The sequence below is a fragment of the Dicentrarchus labrax genome, unplaced genomic scaffold (genome assembly GCF_905237075.1).
Source record: "Dicentrarchus labrax unplaced genomic scaffold, dlabrax2021, whole genome shotgun sequence".
Lineage (NCBI taxonomy): Eukaryota > Metazoa > Chordata > Actinopteri > Moronidae > Dicentrarchus > Dicentrarchus labrax.
The window spans coordinates 28749671-28767918 of NW_026136704.1; the positions used below are offsets into that span (position 1 = coordinate 28749671).

The 18248-nt window shown below is 43.8% G+C and overlaps 3 protein-coding genes across 5 annotated transcripts; 1 reads left to right on the plus strand and 2 right to left on the minus strand.

Annotated features, from left to right (window-relative positions):
• Positions 1-2462: 2462 nt before the first annotated feature.
• On the minus strand, positions 2463-6314 carry psmd8 (proteasome 26S subunit, non-ATPase 8). The gene is made up of 7 exons (XM_051397619.1): positions 6151-6314; positions 5529-5601; positions 5348-5450; positions 5066-5231; positions 4321-4421; positions 3746-3857; positions 2463-3337 (listed from the first exon to the last, which is right to left on the minus strand). Exons 1-7 carry the CDS (start codon positions 6253-6255, stop codon positions 3200-3202), a joined length of 798 nt encoding a protein of 265 aa, XP_051253579.1. The 5' UTR covers positions 6256-6314; the 3' UTR covers positions 2463-3199.
• Positions 6315-6388: 74 nt separating this feature from the next.
• Positions 6389-8951, plus strand: nup88 (nucleoporin 88). Its single transcript, XM_051397618.1, is given in 2 exon segments — positions 6389-6461; positions 6464-8951. Coding segments are annotated over 2 exon segments (2154 nt in total). The 5' UTR covers positions 6389-6403; the 3' UTR covers positions 8560-8951.
• A 1821-nt stretch (positions 8952-10772) lies between these two features.
• On the minus strand, positions 10773-18242 carry ehd2b (EH-domain containing 2b). Of its 3 annotated transcripts, none has more exons than XM_051397787.1 (7): positions 17859-18242; positions 16190-16656; positions 15922-16098; positions 14761-14876; positions 12519-12931; positions 12244-12408; positions 10773-12150 (listed from the first exon to the last, which is right to left on the minus strand). In XM_051397787.1, exons 2-7 carry the CDS (start codon positions 16408-16410, stop codon positions 11602-11604), a joined length of 1641 nt encoding a protein of 546 aa, XP_051253747.1. In that variant the 5' UTR covers positions 16411-16656; positions 17859-18242; the 3' UTR covers positions 10773-11601. The 3 variants fall into 3 exon arrangements, with proteins under 3 accessions (XP_051253747.1, XP_051253746.1, XP_051253748.1); XM_051397786.1 differs by having other exon boundaries at positions 17823-18242; XM_051397788.1 differs by having other exon boundaries at positions 14779-14876; positions 17823-18241.
• Between the last annotated feature and the right edge of the window lie 6 nt (positions 18243-18248).

The following is an 18248-nucleotide window of genomic DNA, read 5'->3' on the forward strand; positions in this document are numbered from 1 at the left end:
ACATGGGACGGCAGAAGAAGCAGTGGTTAAAAAGGCGGGTGACACTGCCAACACTAGTCAAAGTCTAGGGCCCGCTCAAATAAGTCACCAAATGGACCCCAACCAAGGCAATGAAGCAGTGCTCACAAGGTTGCACCAAGTTCCTGCTGTTGATGCCCCTCAAACCAGAGAGCAAAGCATCCATAAGGCCGATCGAGTACAATATATCCCACATCTTGCCTCCATCCTGACTCAAAAACACACATCACCTGCAAAACCTAAGGACAAACCTCACGATGTACCTGAAAGAATAAGCCAGCATCAGTCAAGACCTTCAAAACCTGTACAGCACCAGAAAAAATCTACAGCACCAGTTCAGCAACAGGCAAACAGGCGGGTAACGTATAGTCACACTCAACATAAGGAATCTAAAACGTTCACGCTGTCACAGCCGAGGCCTGCAGCGAAGGAGACCACAGAGGTTCCTCTACAGACAGTAAGGACTCTTGCACCATGTCACATCTGTACGAATGGTACCGCAGACTGTGTCCATCAACATAAAGTATCTGATTTAGAGCAAGTAGCAGCACAAGTGCTCTGCAAAGACACCTCCCATGAGTTTAAGTGCAGGTGAGTTGAGTTCTTTGTAGACATAAAAGTACATTTTATAAGCATTAAACACAAAAATGTTATATATGAAACAATATATAAATGATTATATCAGCTGCTGTTGCTATATTAATTAATTCATTAATCCTTAAGAAGCTGCCCCCCTGTTTTATGACCTATTCAAGAATGCATCCCAATCTGGGGGTCGGGACCCCCACCAGGGGTCGCCAAAGCTACATTGGGGGGGTCGCAAGACCTTTAAAACTTCAAAAATATGCACAGTATCTCAGCATTTTGTTAATTTCTGTAAAGAAAAGTAAAGTAAATCGTCTAATAGAACAATGGCCAAGCGTCAGAGACAAAAATCACTGAATTTGTCAAGAAAGAAGCCTATTAAGTCTGCGTGATTGTTAAAAATCATTTAAAAAATACATAATACAGACAGATATTGTATAAAAGTTCCCTAAACAAGAAATAATCTGCTCAAAATTCATCCGTTATGGAACATCCATAAAATATGTCACCTAAGCAGGAAAAAGGTCGGGAACTACTGTACTACCAGATTAAGATTAGATTAGTGTAACAACCCATACTGTATCAATCACAATGTGTCACTGTCTCATATGCACTGTAAGTTTCTATATATAACTGCTAACATATGAACTTGTATTTCCCAACTTCATCAGTTTTGGGAGTAAAGCACAACAAGAGACGCTCCCTCATCTTCCTGCCTCTAAAATGCAAGCACCTGTACGTCGTACATACAGTGAGGTGGTCAGAGGCGTAACTACAGAAAACCTACAGAGCAAAGAAGCAGAGACACAGACAAAAGCAAAGATCAACAAATCCAGTCGTGTTCTCTCTTACGTGACTGAATCAAGCACTGACTCGATCGGCCATGCAACACACAAGGCTCACAACATTGTCGAGCAAAGCACCACAACACCAGGTATTGCTCAAGTGCCTGCCGTCATATCTATAGAGCCACCTGACTGTTCAACACAAGGGTCAAATCAGTCAAAAGCTCAGGTCATTAATGACAAAAATGAACAATGCTTGGAGCTAGCAGAGCCAGGGGATGACTGTAAGAGCTCCCAGCATACATCTCAAGAAACTGTCAACACTGTGGAAGAGAGTTCACAGCAGCAAGGTTGCGCTGCCATGGAAGACAACACAATAAAGACACGCAATACTCTCAACCCAACAACTGCAGCCGCAGATACAAGTGTGAAGTTACAACTCCAGGGCCAAGATACGGCTGTTAGGTACGAGACAAAATGCACAAATCAAAACCAACCTAATAACAATACCAGAAATGTCACTATTAAAGTAATAAACTGGAAGAATGGTGAGGTTGAAAAAGAAAAACAGGAGCCAGGCATCGCCCCTGCTGTACCTCCTGAAAACAAAGACCGCGCTGAGGGTCGCTGGCACCCGTTTACAGTCAATCAGTCTTGTTCCCGCAAGGTGCGCTGTCGCCATAACCCCGGGACAGGTCTGCCACCAAACGTCCAAAAGTGGTGAGCTACACATTACACACACTCAGTTTTAAACTCAGATGTATTTAAACTGTATTTAAAACTTCACAATCTGTTCAGTTCTTCTTTGTATTTTCCTTTATTTTTTTTTTTTTATACCACTGGTTAAAATTCAACAGGTGTGATGAAGGCCCGAACCACCTGCGTGACCGTCCTTGGGTCACCACAGCAAGATTTGCAGCTTGTTTAGCACCGAGAGAGACGCAGGAGGAGGGAGGAGATTCTCACCAATGAGAGAAGACCTTCAAAATGTGCGTTACGTTTATCGATTTGCATTTTGAAAAATAGTTAAGGGCCTGTAAATGACTGGTGTAAAAAAACTGAAACAAACACTCATTCAAGTTTATTTTCTGAATCATTTATTGCAGACAAAGATTTTCATTTTAAGATTAACTGGATTACAAACCATCTAGGGAGGAAGAGGCATTACCATTTAGAAAACACTCAAACTTCAATGGCAATTCTCTCAGTTGCTAGGATACAAAAAGAGTTTGCTCGAATTTGGGGGGTGGTGTTTAGTTCTGTTGATAGTTTTGTGTGAAACAGAAAGGCAAAGTCACTGGGTGGAGGTCGTAATTAACTTTCTCGTACTTCTAAAATAAAACGAGCTGAAACCCAAGAGTATTAAATGTAGTAGCTGGACTTAAGTTCTTCTTGTTTGGTCACCAGCTGGGAATGCCATAAAAAGATCAATTTCAGTGTTGGAATAGATGGCATCTTGGATAAAAAAAGTTAACTACTACATTTAAACCCTCAAATTTCTTCAAAAAAGATAGATGTGAAGAAATTCCTGAATACACTGGTCATCTGTCATACTGTTACTTTTGTTCCCCTTCTTTTAAAAATGAAAGCAAACTGCCAGACAGGAAGAGCCTGCAGACAGGTTTAACAATACAGAAATAATAAACGGTGACATATTTTTGAGGTATGGGGCAACAACAAATCCACTCTGGCAATCAATGAATTTCATATTCCTCAGGAGAACTGCGTTTGAGCCGACTGGATGTATACTGGATCAGCGGCGTGTGTCTGAGTGTGTCTGTACATGGTTGAGTGTGTTTCCTGGGGGCGGATTACACAATCATTTCCAGCTGTCGTGCATATTCGATGACCTGTTGTGCCAGCTCCGTGGAGGGGATGGTCACCTCTTCTGTCCGCTGCTGCTGACTGGTGAAAGAGTAATAGCCATCTTGGCTCAAACTCCATCCTCTCTGAAATGAAACTCAAAATCAGCTTCGGCAGTTTTGGCCATTTTATTATTTGTAGGCAAGAATCTAAATTAAATAATATAACACACTTGTTGAAGAACAGCAGAGGGTTAAACAATGAGCTATCTGCTTTTCCATCTTACCTACACTGTCTTTATTAGTTTCCATTTATTTAAATACTACTTTTTGGACCTTTGACAGGATGAAATGTTGCTAAAAATGTATTCCTTTATATTTTAAATTGAATTCTACTTAGTATGTTTTAACCACCAAACCTCAAGATAACCCCTCTCTTCTTCAGATAAAAAAAAAAAAAAAAAAGAGATGGACACTTTCCCCTCTGGTTATATGCAAATTCAAAACACAGTAGACATTGTTTTTAAGTTTGATCTCAACTTTAAATATACATACCTTCTTGGCATAGTCTGTCATCTTCTTTGGCGAACTGAAGAAAAGCACGCGGGTGGCTTCACTGAACTGGATCTGCTCGTATGCTTTCTCTATGCAACCTGCAATCTCGTCACTGCAATTAAAAAGATCAGTTTTAGTTGAAGTTATCTTTAAAAGAAAAATCATATTATCAGATCTCCCTGCTAAATGAAAATAACTGAGAGTCCATAATTCTCTATATTAAGACACCTTACACACTTACTATAGGAGAGAAAAAGGGAGAGTGTGTTTACATTGTCATCTGATTCTGATTCTGCTGTGGTTACTAGCAGCTCAACATATCTCCTCACAGATTTAGAATGAACTGCTGATCGTAACTATGCTGAAGGTGTCCTGATATATTGTTTTAATTAACTTTTCCATGGCCACAGTATTACAAATTAGCAACATTTTAAAAAGGAATGTACTGGGAATTTATTTGAATACACTTCACAGAAACAATCATTTAGTATTGGTTATAAAGCACACAGAAAGGACTGTATCAATGAAACAAATGTAGAAAAGATATTATGTATGGTTACCATATTGATTCTTACCGAATTGTGTCAAGCAGAATATCTATAAAAAAGTTGTAGCTCTCAGCAGGGATGTTGCCTTTGGCAAGAAATACCTTGTTGTAGCTTCCCTCCATCAAGTACTGAAAAGGCCATGAAAAAGAGAATAAAACATTAAGGTGATATTAACATACAATTAATTATTGACACAGTTAACAGAGAATTACACAGAGCCCTGAATTTATCTGGGGGAACATTTTGATACATGTGCAGTTTGTAAGTTGCATCTTTGAAACAAGAATTTTTGAGTACAACACATCACATTCAGCACATCCGTGTATCTCAGGCTAAACTCTAAATAAAAGTATTAAATATCGGCGACTGTCACCAATTATTTTGCACCACATTACAGAGGCATGTCTGCACTGTAGCAGCCAAAAGTAAACGTGGAGTACTGAATGTCACATAGAGAAAAATATGATTATTTGAAAGAATTCACTGAGTAATTTGCTGTCACTAAACCTCTGGATGCTTCTGTCTAATTGCCTGCAGTCACACAACCTACAACAATTCCTATTACTTCATGTACCAATATTGAGTAATTTAAGTCATTCTTGAACCAAAATGATTTAAAATGAGGGAACAAGTTAAATCATCTGAGGGTGCAAATTACTAATTGGACACACAAATATCAAAATGTTGCCCTTGAAACCCAGTCAATGCAGAGTAACAATGCAATATGAAACCCCACAGATGTGTGCTTTGGTCAAGGGGTAAAGTGCAGCACCTGCTCTAAGGACACCGGGTGTCTGATGTATACGTTGGTCTGAATATCTCGTGCGCTCAGTCTCTCAAGTTCTGTGTGAAACTCAGACACACGGTTCTGTGAGAGCAGGAAGAGCAGGTTCAGTCCGAGCAGCTGGTGCATGTAGGCAGCATCAGGCAGTTCCTCCCTTAATGACAAAAGGTAGGGAGAGAGAGCGATGTTAGATAAACCTCAGCGGGTGCTACGAATGAACAAAATGAACCACAACACGTGAAAACAAACAACAACAACTGTTGACATTACTTGTAATCGAAGTAGTAACATTTTAGCTGGGCCATGTATCTCTCAAAGGCGGGGATGTCCTTCTTGAGGATACTCCACAAGGCTCCGATTTCAAGGACATCACCTGAAATAAGACACAAATCTGTCTTGACAAACTACTAATCCATGATTAATGGGTGTTTTCTGTGCTTCCTATACTCACGGGCTAGGATGAGCTGCTGCTTAGAGAATGTGGACCCAGTGGTTGGTAAAAAGTTCAGCTCCAGTAATGAAACCTGTAAAATAAAAACAAAACTTAATGTGCCACCCTAAAAACCTAAGAGGATCCTTCATAACAGAGTTTTCTAAACAATATAATATCAAAAGAGGAGATATATATATATATATAAATAATTAAAACATGTTAATAGCTGACTTTAGAGGAAACACATTAACAGAGCATAATCTCAAGTAGCTGTCGTTCAAAGTTTTGTTTCCAGTTCCAGATTAAAACTACTGGGACAATTAATGGGTATAGCAACAACAACATTAGCGACTGTAACGAGCCGCTTCCTGAACCCCGTACCCTTAAAAACATCCACTTCTCAACCAAGCGCCATCGTATAGTTAACAAAAATGGCAACTAAATGTTATAATCCTCAAAATAAACCCAACTGTGTGCGACTGAAGTTTACCTCGCTGACAGAATACCGTACACAACAACGTTAGCCTCGGCTAGCCCCCCAGTTAGCATGCGTAGCTACAACCAGCTAACAGCTAACTCCTGTTTGAACTCCCTCCCCCCGAGGAAAAAGAAACCGGACAAACTCGGGACGCGACTCTACCTTGAGTTTGCTCAGGAGGTCTCCACATTTGCTCAGGTTGGGGTTCTTCTTGTTCCACTCCGCTTTGAGTGTCTCATAGAGCCCCGCGGTTTCTTTCAACGCCATGGTGATTCTGCAAAATACACACGACACCGGCCAACGTAATACGTTAATGACGTAAACCGCCGTCGTGAAACATTCGTGTTGCCATGGCACGGACCGTTTTTTTTTTCTCTCCTCCTCCTTCTTCTTCACACACACACTGTGAATCAAGATGGCGGCATTCAACGCTGAGCGGTGGCTGGACGGATTACCAAATCACGCCATTTTCAAAAAATACGAGATAGGTTGGATTTGGAGCCGAGCGCGAACGAGAGAGGGGTCGCCAAGAATCTCACCTTCTGTTTGGGCGGCGACTTCTTCGTGTGGGACGACGCAGACCGCGTGTTTTACACCACTAACCTGCGACAGCTGAACTCGGACGAGAGTCGCGGCAGCGGGAGCTCGCAGACGTTGCTGTGCACCAACCCGCCTCTCTTCGAGGTGTGCCAGGTGCTGCTCAGTCCGACGCAGCACCACGTCGCGCTCGTCGGGCTGCGGGGTGTCTCGGTGCTGGAGCTTCCTCAGCGGTGGGGCAAGAGGTCCGAGTTCGAGGGCGGGAGGAGCGACATCAACTGCAAGACGATCCCGGTGGCGGAGCGCTTCTTCACCAGCTCTCCGTCGGTGACTCTGCGCCAGGCGGCTTGGTACCCCAGCGAGACCGACGAGCCCCATCTGGTGCTGCTCACGTCCGATAACACCATCAGGTTTTACGGCTTGAAGTCGCCCCAGACGCTGGCCAAAGTCCTGCCGGTGTCTCAGTCGGACGATGACAGCAGCGTCCATCCTCCGGCCCGGTCCTACGCAGCATCCCTCGGAGAGATCGCAGTGGCGTTTGACTTCGGGGCGATTACGTGCCCACCTCGGCAGCTGGCTGCACGGTACCCCAAAGATCAGCTGGTGTACCCTCTGTACATCCTCTACGAAAACGGGGAGACCTACTTGAGCTACACGAGCCAGGCAAACGGCGTGAGTCTCAGTAAACCCGTCGGACCCCTCCCCATGTATCCTGCAGCCGAGGACAACTACGGCTACGATGCTTGTGCCATCCTCTGCCTGCCCTGTGTGCCCACCATCCTGGTCATCGCCACGGAGACAGGCACGCTGTACCACTGTGTGGTGCTGGACTCTGAGGAAGAGGAGGAGACGGGAGCGGTGGAGAAGTGGATCCGAGGCACAGATGCAGTGCCGGCTCTCTACGTGTTTGAGTGTGTCGAGCTGGAGCTAACCCTCAAAGTGGCCACGGGAGAGGACGAGGAGCCTCAAGAGTTCGACTTCACCTGCCCGATCCGACTGCACAGAGACCCCCTGTGCCAGCAGAGGTATCACTGCACCCACGAAGCGGGAGTGCACAGCGTGGGGTTGATCTGGGTCAACAAGCTGCAGAAGTTCCTCCAGTCGGATGAGGAGGACAAGGACAGTCTCCAGGAGCTGGCCGCGGAGAAGCGATGCATTGTGGAGCACATTCTTTGTACCAGGCCGCTCCTCACCAATCAGTCGGCTCCAGTTCGTGGCTTTTTGATCGTGTCTGACCTTGCCTTGGGCGCCACCATGATCTGCATCACCAGCGCCTACGAGTGCATCCTGTTGCCCCTGTTGAGCTCCATTCGCCCGCCCTCCCCTCCCCTGCTTTGTTCCCATCCAGGTCCGGGCTCCGGTAGCTCCCCTCTACGCGGGCTCGCCGACGACTCCTTCGAACAGCACATCCGCAACATCCTGGCGCGCAACTCCACCAATCCCATACTGAAGGCCGGCAACAAGGACACGTCGCCGCCGCCTCCAGAGTGTCTGCAGCTGCTCAGCAGAGCCACGCAGGTCTTCAGGGAGGAGTACATTCTCAAGCAGGACATGGCCCGGGAGGAGATGCAGAGACGGGTCAAACTCCTGACGGGTCAGAAGAACAAGCAGCTGGAAGAGATGTCTCTGTGTCGGGAGGAGAGGATGAGTCTGAGAGAGGCGGCGGAGAGGTTGGCCGATAAGTACGAAGACGCAAAGTATCGCCAGGAAACCATCATGAACCGGGTTAAAAAGGTACTGGGCAGCCTGCAGAGCCGACTACCCATACTGTCAAACAGTGAGAAGGATATGAAGAAAGAGCTGCAGACCATCAGCGATCAACTCAAACACCTGGAGAACTGCATCAAACAGGTGAACATGAAGATGGAGTACCAGAAGAAACAAGTGGACAAGGAGGTGCCTGCAGCCAGGACGACGGTCTCACTCAACGCCCATCAGAAGAAGGTTGTTCAGGATGTCCTCCGAGAACAGGGACAGCAGATTGGTGACATGATGAAACAGATCAAAGACATCAAAAATCATTTCAGCTTCTAAGTAAAAAAAAATAAAATGTGTATCGCAAACAAACAGGGAAATAATTCAAATGCTCTCTTTTGAAAACAAATCTGCCTTTTTTTTGTGACGTTTGGGAGGAAATGCTTTAGTCAGAAGTTAATATGCCGTGTGTGGAAATATATGCATTTGAATTGAAAGATATTTTATATACACTGATTATAACTTACTACATGTTGTTTGTCTCTTAATCGGGGATACAATAGTTTTGCCTTCGTGTCCTGGATAACATTTGGCATATTTTTTACGTGAGTTGTTTCTAAATGTTTACGGTTTTGAGTCCATGTATGGGCAGGTAAAATATTTGGATCGTATATTTTCAACATGGTTGGCTCACTGTTTGGATTAATAATAAAATGTAAAGCTCTCTGTAACTGTCTTTACTCATTTGTGACATATTGTATCAGCTAATTACTGTTAATGTTAAGATATTTGATTACAAAAAGGTAAATTACAGGTGAATTCGACTTAATAAAATCATACTAAAATAAAAATTCTATTAAAAAAAAGCAAAGAAAGGGAGGTTAAAGGACATTTTTATGAGTGTAGTCTATTGTGATATAATACTTATGTCCTTATATAAAGAGATCCCTTACTAATGTAACTCCAAAAGAGATTGGGGGGGTAAAAATCTACAGTCCTGAAGCCTTTTATTAGTTTCAGCTGAACATTAAAAAGCCGTTTTGCACAAAAGGATGACTTTAGATTTTGGAGCCACGTCCTGAATCTCTTCACTTCATCACCAGTAGCTTTCTCCACATACATACCGATATGTTCAGACTTTAAAAGCTGTGAACCTATCCTTTAATTCACACAGCTGCACGCCTCCAGTCTGCCATCTACAGTCGGACACTGTAAAGTCTCCAGGAGTCTTGTGTCCACCAGATGTCTCCCCTCTCCAGAGTTGATGATCTCAGTTTTTCAAACCAAGGGCAGCTTCTCTGGTGAGGAATTCCCCACGTAAACACTGAGTGACGTACACGGAGACCCCGGTTTTCGTTGAGTAAGCTTCATTGTTGGGGGATGTCTGATGTTGGTGGGGATCCTCGGCTGTAGCCGGGGGCCCGGCCTGCAAGCTTCACCCCACTTGCTGTGGCAACGCTGTGAAGCTCAATTTGAGCAACAAATGTTTGAGATGGTTTATGACTCAGCGTAGCCTAATTATATAACAGGCGGGCATTGTTCAAACTGCTATGAGGATTTTATATTCTACTCTTTAAAATGGAAATGCTAGTAATGACATGAAAATATACACAAGAAGCCGAACTATGGTGTCCATAAGAACATTACAGCTGTCCTTTATGAATTTTGACACACTTTACTTTTTTTCCCATCTCTCTCTCTCTCTCTCTCTCTCTCTCTCTCTCTCTCTCTCTCTCTCTCTCTCTCTCTCTCTCTCTCTCTCTCTCTCTCACACACAGATACACAGAAGAGAGGGTGTGGTGTGCTGCAGGTCCAAACGCAGGAATTCTCCAAATAGGGGGATGTTGTTAAGTCTTTCATAAAGGTACAGTGTCTAGATCCTGTGCATGAGCCTGAGGAAACTTAGCGGACCCTAGGAAAGGAGATATTAATAACTCTTGGGCCAGCCTACCACATTCTTCACATGTGAGTCACTGTAAGCCAGAGAGCAGGGAGGAAAGGACTGCATTGCCTCTGTTTCTCATTTGTGTTTCTTTCCATGGAGGAGTGGAACAGGGAGGCGGGGAGGCGGGGAAGCCACCCCTTCTTCTGCGAACCTTGGAAACCTTATGTGAAACACACACATACACACGGCTTTACACAGAATACATATTTGTGCTTTTACTGCACAGTTTACACAGGATAAAAAACCAAAACTAGAAGACCTAAACATGGATGAAGGGGGGATGGATTGTATTTAACTGTGTGTGTGTGTGTCAAAGAGAGAGAGAGCAAGTGAGAGACTGCTTCAGATGGTGGGAATGAGGGGAGAGAGCCTCGGAAAATGGTGGTATGGGTACTTGGCAGGGGAGAGTGTGACTCACTGTTTATCTGGTCTGTCACTGAGCAACCAAGTGAGCTTGATAGAAAAGAAAATCTTGTTGAAAGAGTTCCAAATGAAATGAATTTAACTGTTAGTATCATGTACTTTATGTTAAATTACAGACATTTTAGTCGCTCAGTGTTTACCAACTCCTTCGAGCTTTACAAAAGAGTCACAAAAGAGACAAAGACACAGTCAGGGAATTTTATTTGGTTATAATAATAGTTACCATAAAGAACAGTTGGTGGAGCTGTGTACAGTAGTCAGTAAGTAATATGTCAATCATTCAGTCTAGTTGAAAAGTTGATCTCAGCATATCGTGTTCTTGTTTTATAAAACTGAGGTCTTGCTCCTGCACATACAAAACAACAGCAACAGTTACAAAAATAATATATAAAGTGTATGCACAAAAGTGTGTCATGTAAAGCATCAAAGTGAAATGCATTCAGGTTATTAGATTTTGCGCTGCCAGTTTGAGTTTAAAATGCTATAAATGATACCGATGATACCCTCAGTGGAATGACCAGACTTAAAAACAATGGCATAATCCTACAAATGATCAGACAATACTGTCCCGCCACAATCTAGTCTGAAGGAAGGCTGAATTTAAAGGATTTAATACAGAACATTTTGGCTCTTTATTTGGTCAAATAAATGCTGAATACTGCTCGCCAGCCTTTATTAACTTCTTCTTTGCAAACACAAGTAGATATATTTTTTTAAAGCTCATCATAAAAAGCAAACTTTGAAGAGCCAAAGGGAAAAGCAACCAGACCCGTGTGACTTCTTAATCTTTTGCAGTAAGCCCCATACTCTCGAATAACTGACTTACTCTTTAATACAATATGTTCCATTGTGCTAGACCAAAATCAGTCTCAGAGGAAAAAACGTTGAACGCATTACAGTCAACATTTTGACATGGGTCTGGGGGGGAAAACAAGAGCAAATACAAACAGTAGCATAAGTGTGACAGCCAATAGAGAAGAGTCTCTCTCAGCTCCAGGGACTTTGTGACATGTCTATGCATCAGAACCCTTCTGCCTGCGTTTGGAGGGCGGGATCAGACGCGTGGGAAGCTCAGGGGGTAGACCATGGCCCTCCAGCTTGACCTCAATCAGGTGGCTGGCCAGGGCAAATTCTTCATCATCCAGCATGCCATCGTGGTCCACATCCGACAGCATCCAGATGCGGCCGAGCACCGAGTTGGGCAGGCGAGAGCTCACCATCCAGTCCTTAGCCTTGGTGCCACTCAGTTTCCCCTCATTGGGAGCGAGGTTATAGAAGATTTCATCATATTTGGGCTTGTCTTTGGTCACCACCCAATCCTCCTCCTCCTCACATCCCTCTCCGTTCTCCTCTGCAAAGGGGTCACCCTCGGAGAAGGGTCCGGCACGGTTCCCCATGAAGGCTCCACCCTGCACGCCTAGTTGGTCACCTGCTTCCAGCTCCTCCTGCCGCAGGAGAGGCATCAGCTTGGCAATGTCACCGGACAGCAACTCATCCAATGCTGCCATCAGATTAGGCTTCAAGGTTTTGAACTTGTTGAAATCATGAACCATCAGTTGCTCCTTTAAAAAGGGGATAATAAAAACGCCTGAGTGAGTAGATCTACATACATTAAATAGTTGCCTCCCAGATATAGTCAAAACAATCAGACTAACCTGCATCTTAGTGCAATCTGGGAAGTCTCCGGCAGAAATGTTGTGCTGCAGCTGGATCTTAGAGAAAATAACTGGCAGCTGGTAGATCAGATTCTTCTTTTTATTGTCCTTCCTGAAGACAGAAGGCATCTCTTGCTTCAGATAGCTGATGATGTGGGCATGGACCTAAGAAAAGCATAGCAACGTTTTTTACCACCAAGATTTTAAACACAACTAACACGATTAGAGCATCATTTAGGTTAATTAACACATGTTGATGTGCCAAAAAAACCCACCCTAACCAGACGTGCCCTCTTGACCAGATCGTTGAGCTTTCGTAAAGCTGCATTGCGAGGAAGGTTTTGGATGTCAGCGAACAGATCCTCCTCCTCCAGTTCAAACAGCTTGCGGTTGTCTGCCACCATCAGGGGCTCTGACCAGAAGGAACCAATGTAGACACGCAGAACCTCCGGGGTGCCAAATACCTTCCCCAGGGACCACATGAGTGCACCGTACACTCGCATCAGCTGCTGGGTGCCCACCATGTCTGCTTTGTTGAGCACCACACGCAGCTTGTCCTCGTTGCCTTTCAGGGCACCAATGGCCTCGGAGAACTCGTCTGATATCTCAAGTTTATGGGCATCAAACAGCAGGATGATGCGATCCACTCGTTCCGCAAACCAGCGCAGCACAGCTGGGAAATCATAGCCTGGTTGAATAGAAAGAGGTTGAATAATAACGTAGTAGTAGTAGTAGTAGTAGTAGTAGAAACAAAAGTGTTAAAAACAGGCAGGAGAGGGGAGAAGGTCGACACAGACACAAATCCTTCACACCTCTTATCTGTATCTGTCAAACCCACCTTCACACGCCAGGGCTTCACTTTATGAAAAACACCACAACAATTCTTTGACTTTTAACATGTAGAATACCAGTATAAAAGTCAGATTTAGATCCAAGAACATGATCATACCATGATGGTCATTTCACCCAAATTACAAAAAACTTATTTTCTCACTTACATCCTGAGGTAAAGCCACATAGATCGTTTTCTTAGGTATCTTTCTCTGAATTTTCTTTCTATGGCAAATCTGCATATATCGGTTTATTTTGTTTTCAAAATCTGTAGCCTATATGCTGTGATTTTTTTCTGATTTATTCTGTTGTCCGTCCTCTTAATGGTGGAGAGGAGGGTGTGATGTCTCACTCTACGCCATCTGAAGTTCTGGATCTACATTATTCATATATATGTTATAATCTTCATGTATCAGAAATTGTGGTTTGTTGTGTACACTCTTTTGCCTGTCTGTCCGTCCTGTTCCTCCTCTGTGGCTCTTCCGGAGGTTTCTTCCATTTAGTATCTGTTTTTTTGTCGGGCAGTTTCTCCTTACCCAAATTGAGGTAAGCCTAACTCTGAGGACAGAGGGTGTTGAATGTTGTTTAAATTGTACAGCCCCGAGGCAAATTGTGATTTTGGGCTTTATAATTAAAATTTGACTTGACTTGACTTGTGCACCTTTGTCTCTGTCCTTCTCTCTTTACCCCTCAACCCCCCGTCTCTCCCTCTCTCTCTCTCTCTCTCTCTCTTTCTTCTCTCTAACCCCAACTGATCGAGGCAGACTGCCACCCACCTAGAGCCGGGGTCTGTCCGAGGTTTCTGCTTCTTAAAAGGCAGTTTTTCCTTGCCGCTGTCACCAAGTGCTTGCTCATGGTGGGAACTGTTTGGTCTCTGTAAATAATTTTAGAAGGAGTTCGGTCTAGACCTGCTCTATTTGAAAAGTGTCCTGGGATAACTTTTGTTATGAATTGCCGCTATACAAACAAAATTGACTTGGCTTGACTACTGTACTGTTAGCAAAAAAAATAAAAAATTAACAGCATAATCTTTTCAAAAAACGATGTCCCAGTTACTCCGGACCCAGTTTGCATTAAAACCACTTCTTGGAAATATATCAGATTCTCCAGAAAAACTGGAACGCTCGTTCTGTGAAGACCTGTTGATGTAATGTTTCCGCACTGTGAGCACCACAGCATTCCAGTCACCTCCATTGTGCTGGGGTGGTGGTGGAAATCTCACAGAGGGATGTTTTTCAAAAACCTCAGCAGATATAACCAAAACTATCTGCGAGATACCACCAGTGCTAAGTGAGGAAAGATGTGTTTCATAATCAGGATGCACCGACCCTTTAAAACTTTGTTAGTTGCTCATGCAGATCGACATGAGTAATAATGGGTTACTTAAAGCGTGGATGAATAGAAAAGTGAAAAACTACTGTGAGATGATGATGATAGTTATTTCTCAACAGTACATTCCTCCAGATGTGCAGACAACATTTTTGCCTGTACTATCTCTGTGTCTGATTATGAGTTTATGGTTGCTCAGAGTACTGCTAGGTTTTTTTTTTCTTGCCCTGATGCCAGATGTTATTGTGACAGAGTGAACTGGTCCCATGAGTTAGCCAGGCGTGCCAAGGAGATGAGTTTGTGAGCCGATGTTCAGGGAACGTGTGTCTCTGCAGGCCCCCCATGCCCTCTCCTTACCTTTGGTACTTCTCTCACCTCGGCTCACTCTCTGCTTAGCACCGGACAGGATCCCTGGTGTGTCAATAATGCTGATACTTTCCAGTACCTGGTTGGGCATCTGGGCGCACTGGAACCTGGTGTTTTTATCAGCAGACAGGAGAAAGGTCTCGTAAACGATGATAAGAAAGTTCAAAGAGGTCAAGTTTTGTTTGAGACACTGTCAGTGCAGAAGAAAAGAATCTAAATCATGTGAAAAATGGTTAACTCTTATCAAAAAAAGCCAATGTGATCTAGGGAGCAGATTGGAAGCTGGCCTCTCCACACCCCCAACCCCTCCCATTGCAGGCCATTGTGTAAAAGCAAGCCTCTCATTGCTGTGGGCTTCCTGAAGGAAAATGACCACTACTGCCAGAATCAAACAATAAGGCCTGCTAATGATGTGTGGCTTACAACAACAACACCACTTCCCGTGGCTTATGAGCTTAACGAGCCCTCCGGCTCTCAGAACAGGAAGTCAAAGCAAAAGGAACGACGCAAATACAGTCACAAACACACCCTGCAGAAGGAGAGAGGCACTCTTCTGGAAAACTGGCACCAGAAATGTCATGTTACAGAGCCCAGTTAACTGTAGCACTGTGGGTTTCTATCACTACTGGCATGCATGTTCTTGTTCCTAGCAGCTAACAGCACTTTATTGTGAAACATGTGACTTCTTTCAGTGGAAAAACATACACAGAAATCTGGCGGCCCAGACAGTAAACAGAGTAGAAGAAAGAACTTTAATGTTAAGGTTTCTCTTACAGGTTCCTTAAACCTTGCAGAGTCTGTGACTTCATTTGTTTGTGTCTGCCCCTGGAGGCATTGTGGAGCCCTCTGACCTCGTCTTTTAACTTGCGTAGATTGCAGTTCCTGTCTGAGTACATTAGCTTTCATCACCCCCTCGGGTGATATCCCTCCCTTTCTCAGTTTTTCCACAAATAAGGCAAGTGCCTCCCCGCTCTGAAATTTGGCACAAGGACTTGAAATTCCAAAGAGCTAAAAAACGTTCTGTTATCTCTCTTTCGCTGTTTTCCCTCTGTGGTTTCTCTCACTTGGTCTGCTCATTTCATACTGATATCTATCTGGCTCTCTCAGTGGAATCATTACATAAGACACTGTGAATTAAAACCCTGTTCTCACCTGTTGAGAAAGGTGTTTCCAAAAGGGTTGAGTTTGCGGAATGGCTTGTTGGGGTCTACAATAAGAGCGTTCCCGGGGATGACTCCTTCTACCTCCCCATGCATGATGGCAGTGAAGCAGTCAGTGGTAGGTTCAGGTCCCACCCTGCTTCCAGGAATATCCTGCTCCAGTAGATACCTGTCAGTCACACATATAGTCATATACTTAAATAAGCTCACACATAATGTAACAGCGAGCAAATGTTTGATGCAGAGCTGTAATGTCTTACTTGATGAATGTTGTCTTTCCAGTGGAGTACTGTCCCACCACCAGCACCATCGGCTTGTTTTCAAAGTCTGCATCCTCCAGACTGGGAGAGTGGAAGTCATGGAAACCATAGTACTGCTCCAGAGGCAGCAGCTTCTTACGATACAAGGACTTGAGCCCTTCTGTCACAGTGCGGATCACCTCAGGCGCCTTCTTCACATTTTTTCGCCCCCAGCGAGACATATTGATTGACTAACAAGATGATAAGGAGCTTCTTACAAAAATCAGTGTCCGAGTGTGTCAGTTGTTTGGAGATGATTTCCTTTGGCTGTACCTTGGAAAACCTTCAGGGGTTTCCTGTATTTATGTGAACGCTGCTCACTTGTCCTTGAAACCTCCTCAGCAAACACAGAGAGGAACGATAGGGCTGATTTTTTAGTTTGAAGTCCGTTTTTTTTCTCCTTTGAAAACAGTGATGACTTTTAGCCCCTGAAATGTGGACAGAAAATGAGAGGTTAATCCAAATAGAAGAAAAGAGATTAATCCAGGTGGAAAAAAACTTTTAGTGTCCTTGAATCTGGAAATCAAAGTCTGCCGCAATTCAGAGTAAGGATGTGGAATCTGGAGTAGGCTTCAGCCCACCAGGAGTCTGCCAAGCATTGTCAGTGCATGCCTGGAAAAAGTTGGTGTTCACACTGGAAAACTTGCAAACCCAACCCTGCGTCAGGATTTGCACAGGCACAGCTCATTTCTTTACAGTGAAATGAGTAAGACATTCCTTTTATCTCCTGCAGTTCCTCTCAGTGGAACATGAAATGAAAAATACGTGCATGGTTCAATTGTTCATGTAAGGAAAAGATCTTGTACAGGGTAGTCTATAGATGGAAAAACTAAATTTTAACCCTCAAGTAAAAATCCTTTTTTTTCCTCCTATATAAACAGAAACACTGGATTAAGAATTGAGGGCACAACTCATTATTAGAAGCAGGCTGACACAAAGGCACAAAGGTAAGACACGCATCAGCAGACATTAACTCATCTGTGGAGAGCTTCTCTCTTCGAAATCCCATTTAAACAAGGATGACAAAAATATCTGCCCTGGGGAGAACAGGCAACACAGTTCTGACATGTCACAAGACCGGTGTGGAAAAAGTCCTTGTCAAAATGGCGAAACCCTGGAGATTTACAGCAGAGACATTAAATGTGATTTGACCGCCATTACATACAGAAGTACTGTGCCAGTAAAAGTTGGTTTACAGGTTTCACATCAGAATCAAAGGTTTGGTTATGTCTCTGGGATCATTTTCCATCTTTAAGGATGGTGGAAAATGCCCTGTGGGTTTTGTGCGCCACAATTGCAACACAGTTTTGGACTTAGAACAAGAAATGTAACATGCAGGAGCAACAAGTATCAGGGGAGTCATACTTTAATATCCAAATGAAGAAATGGAAAACAACTGTTTAGAAAGACTTTTGAGAGTTAGAAAGTTTTCCGTTTAACTAATTCTGAAGCTAAGCTGTGATCTTTGCACTCATGAAATACCACCAAGGCTCAGTTTTCTGTACTGTATCACAACCTGACCATTTTTGAGTAAAGGTTAAAATACAAGCTGATAATGAGAGCCACATTTAAAGTTTAAAAAATGAGTATTTACCAAGTTATTATGGAGAAAGCAGACTTCTTCAAGTACCTTGATCTCTCCCTCTCTCCAGTCTTGCCCTCTGGAGTTTGGAAAATATTTTGACTTGAGGAGACAAAAACAGTCAGTCTCTTGGAGGAGCTGCTGCTACATGCATGGGTGTACCTCTGACAGCAAATAGGAACCCTCAGTGGAGCGCCAACGTAGCTAGATTACAGTGGTTCGTTCTTCTCCAGGCTTTAATGCATTTCAGATGAGCTCCAGATCTGGCGAGGCTCCTTACTCTGCTTGCTGAAAGAGCACAAGGCAAACACTAAGACACACTAAGGCTAACTTTTCTCCCCCGTTGCTTGCTTCTCCCAGTTTAATGCACCTCCTCTTCCAGGGATGCCTGGCAGCAATGTGGGCAGCACTAACACTGCTGCTCAGGGCAGGGATGAG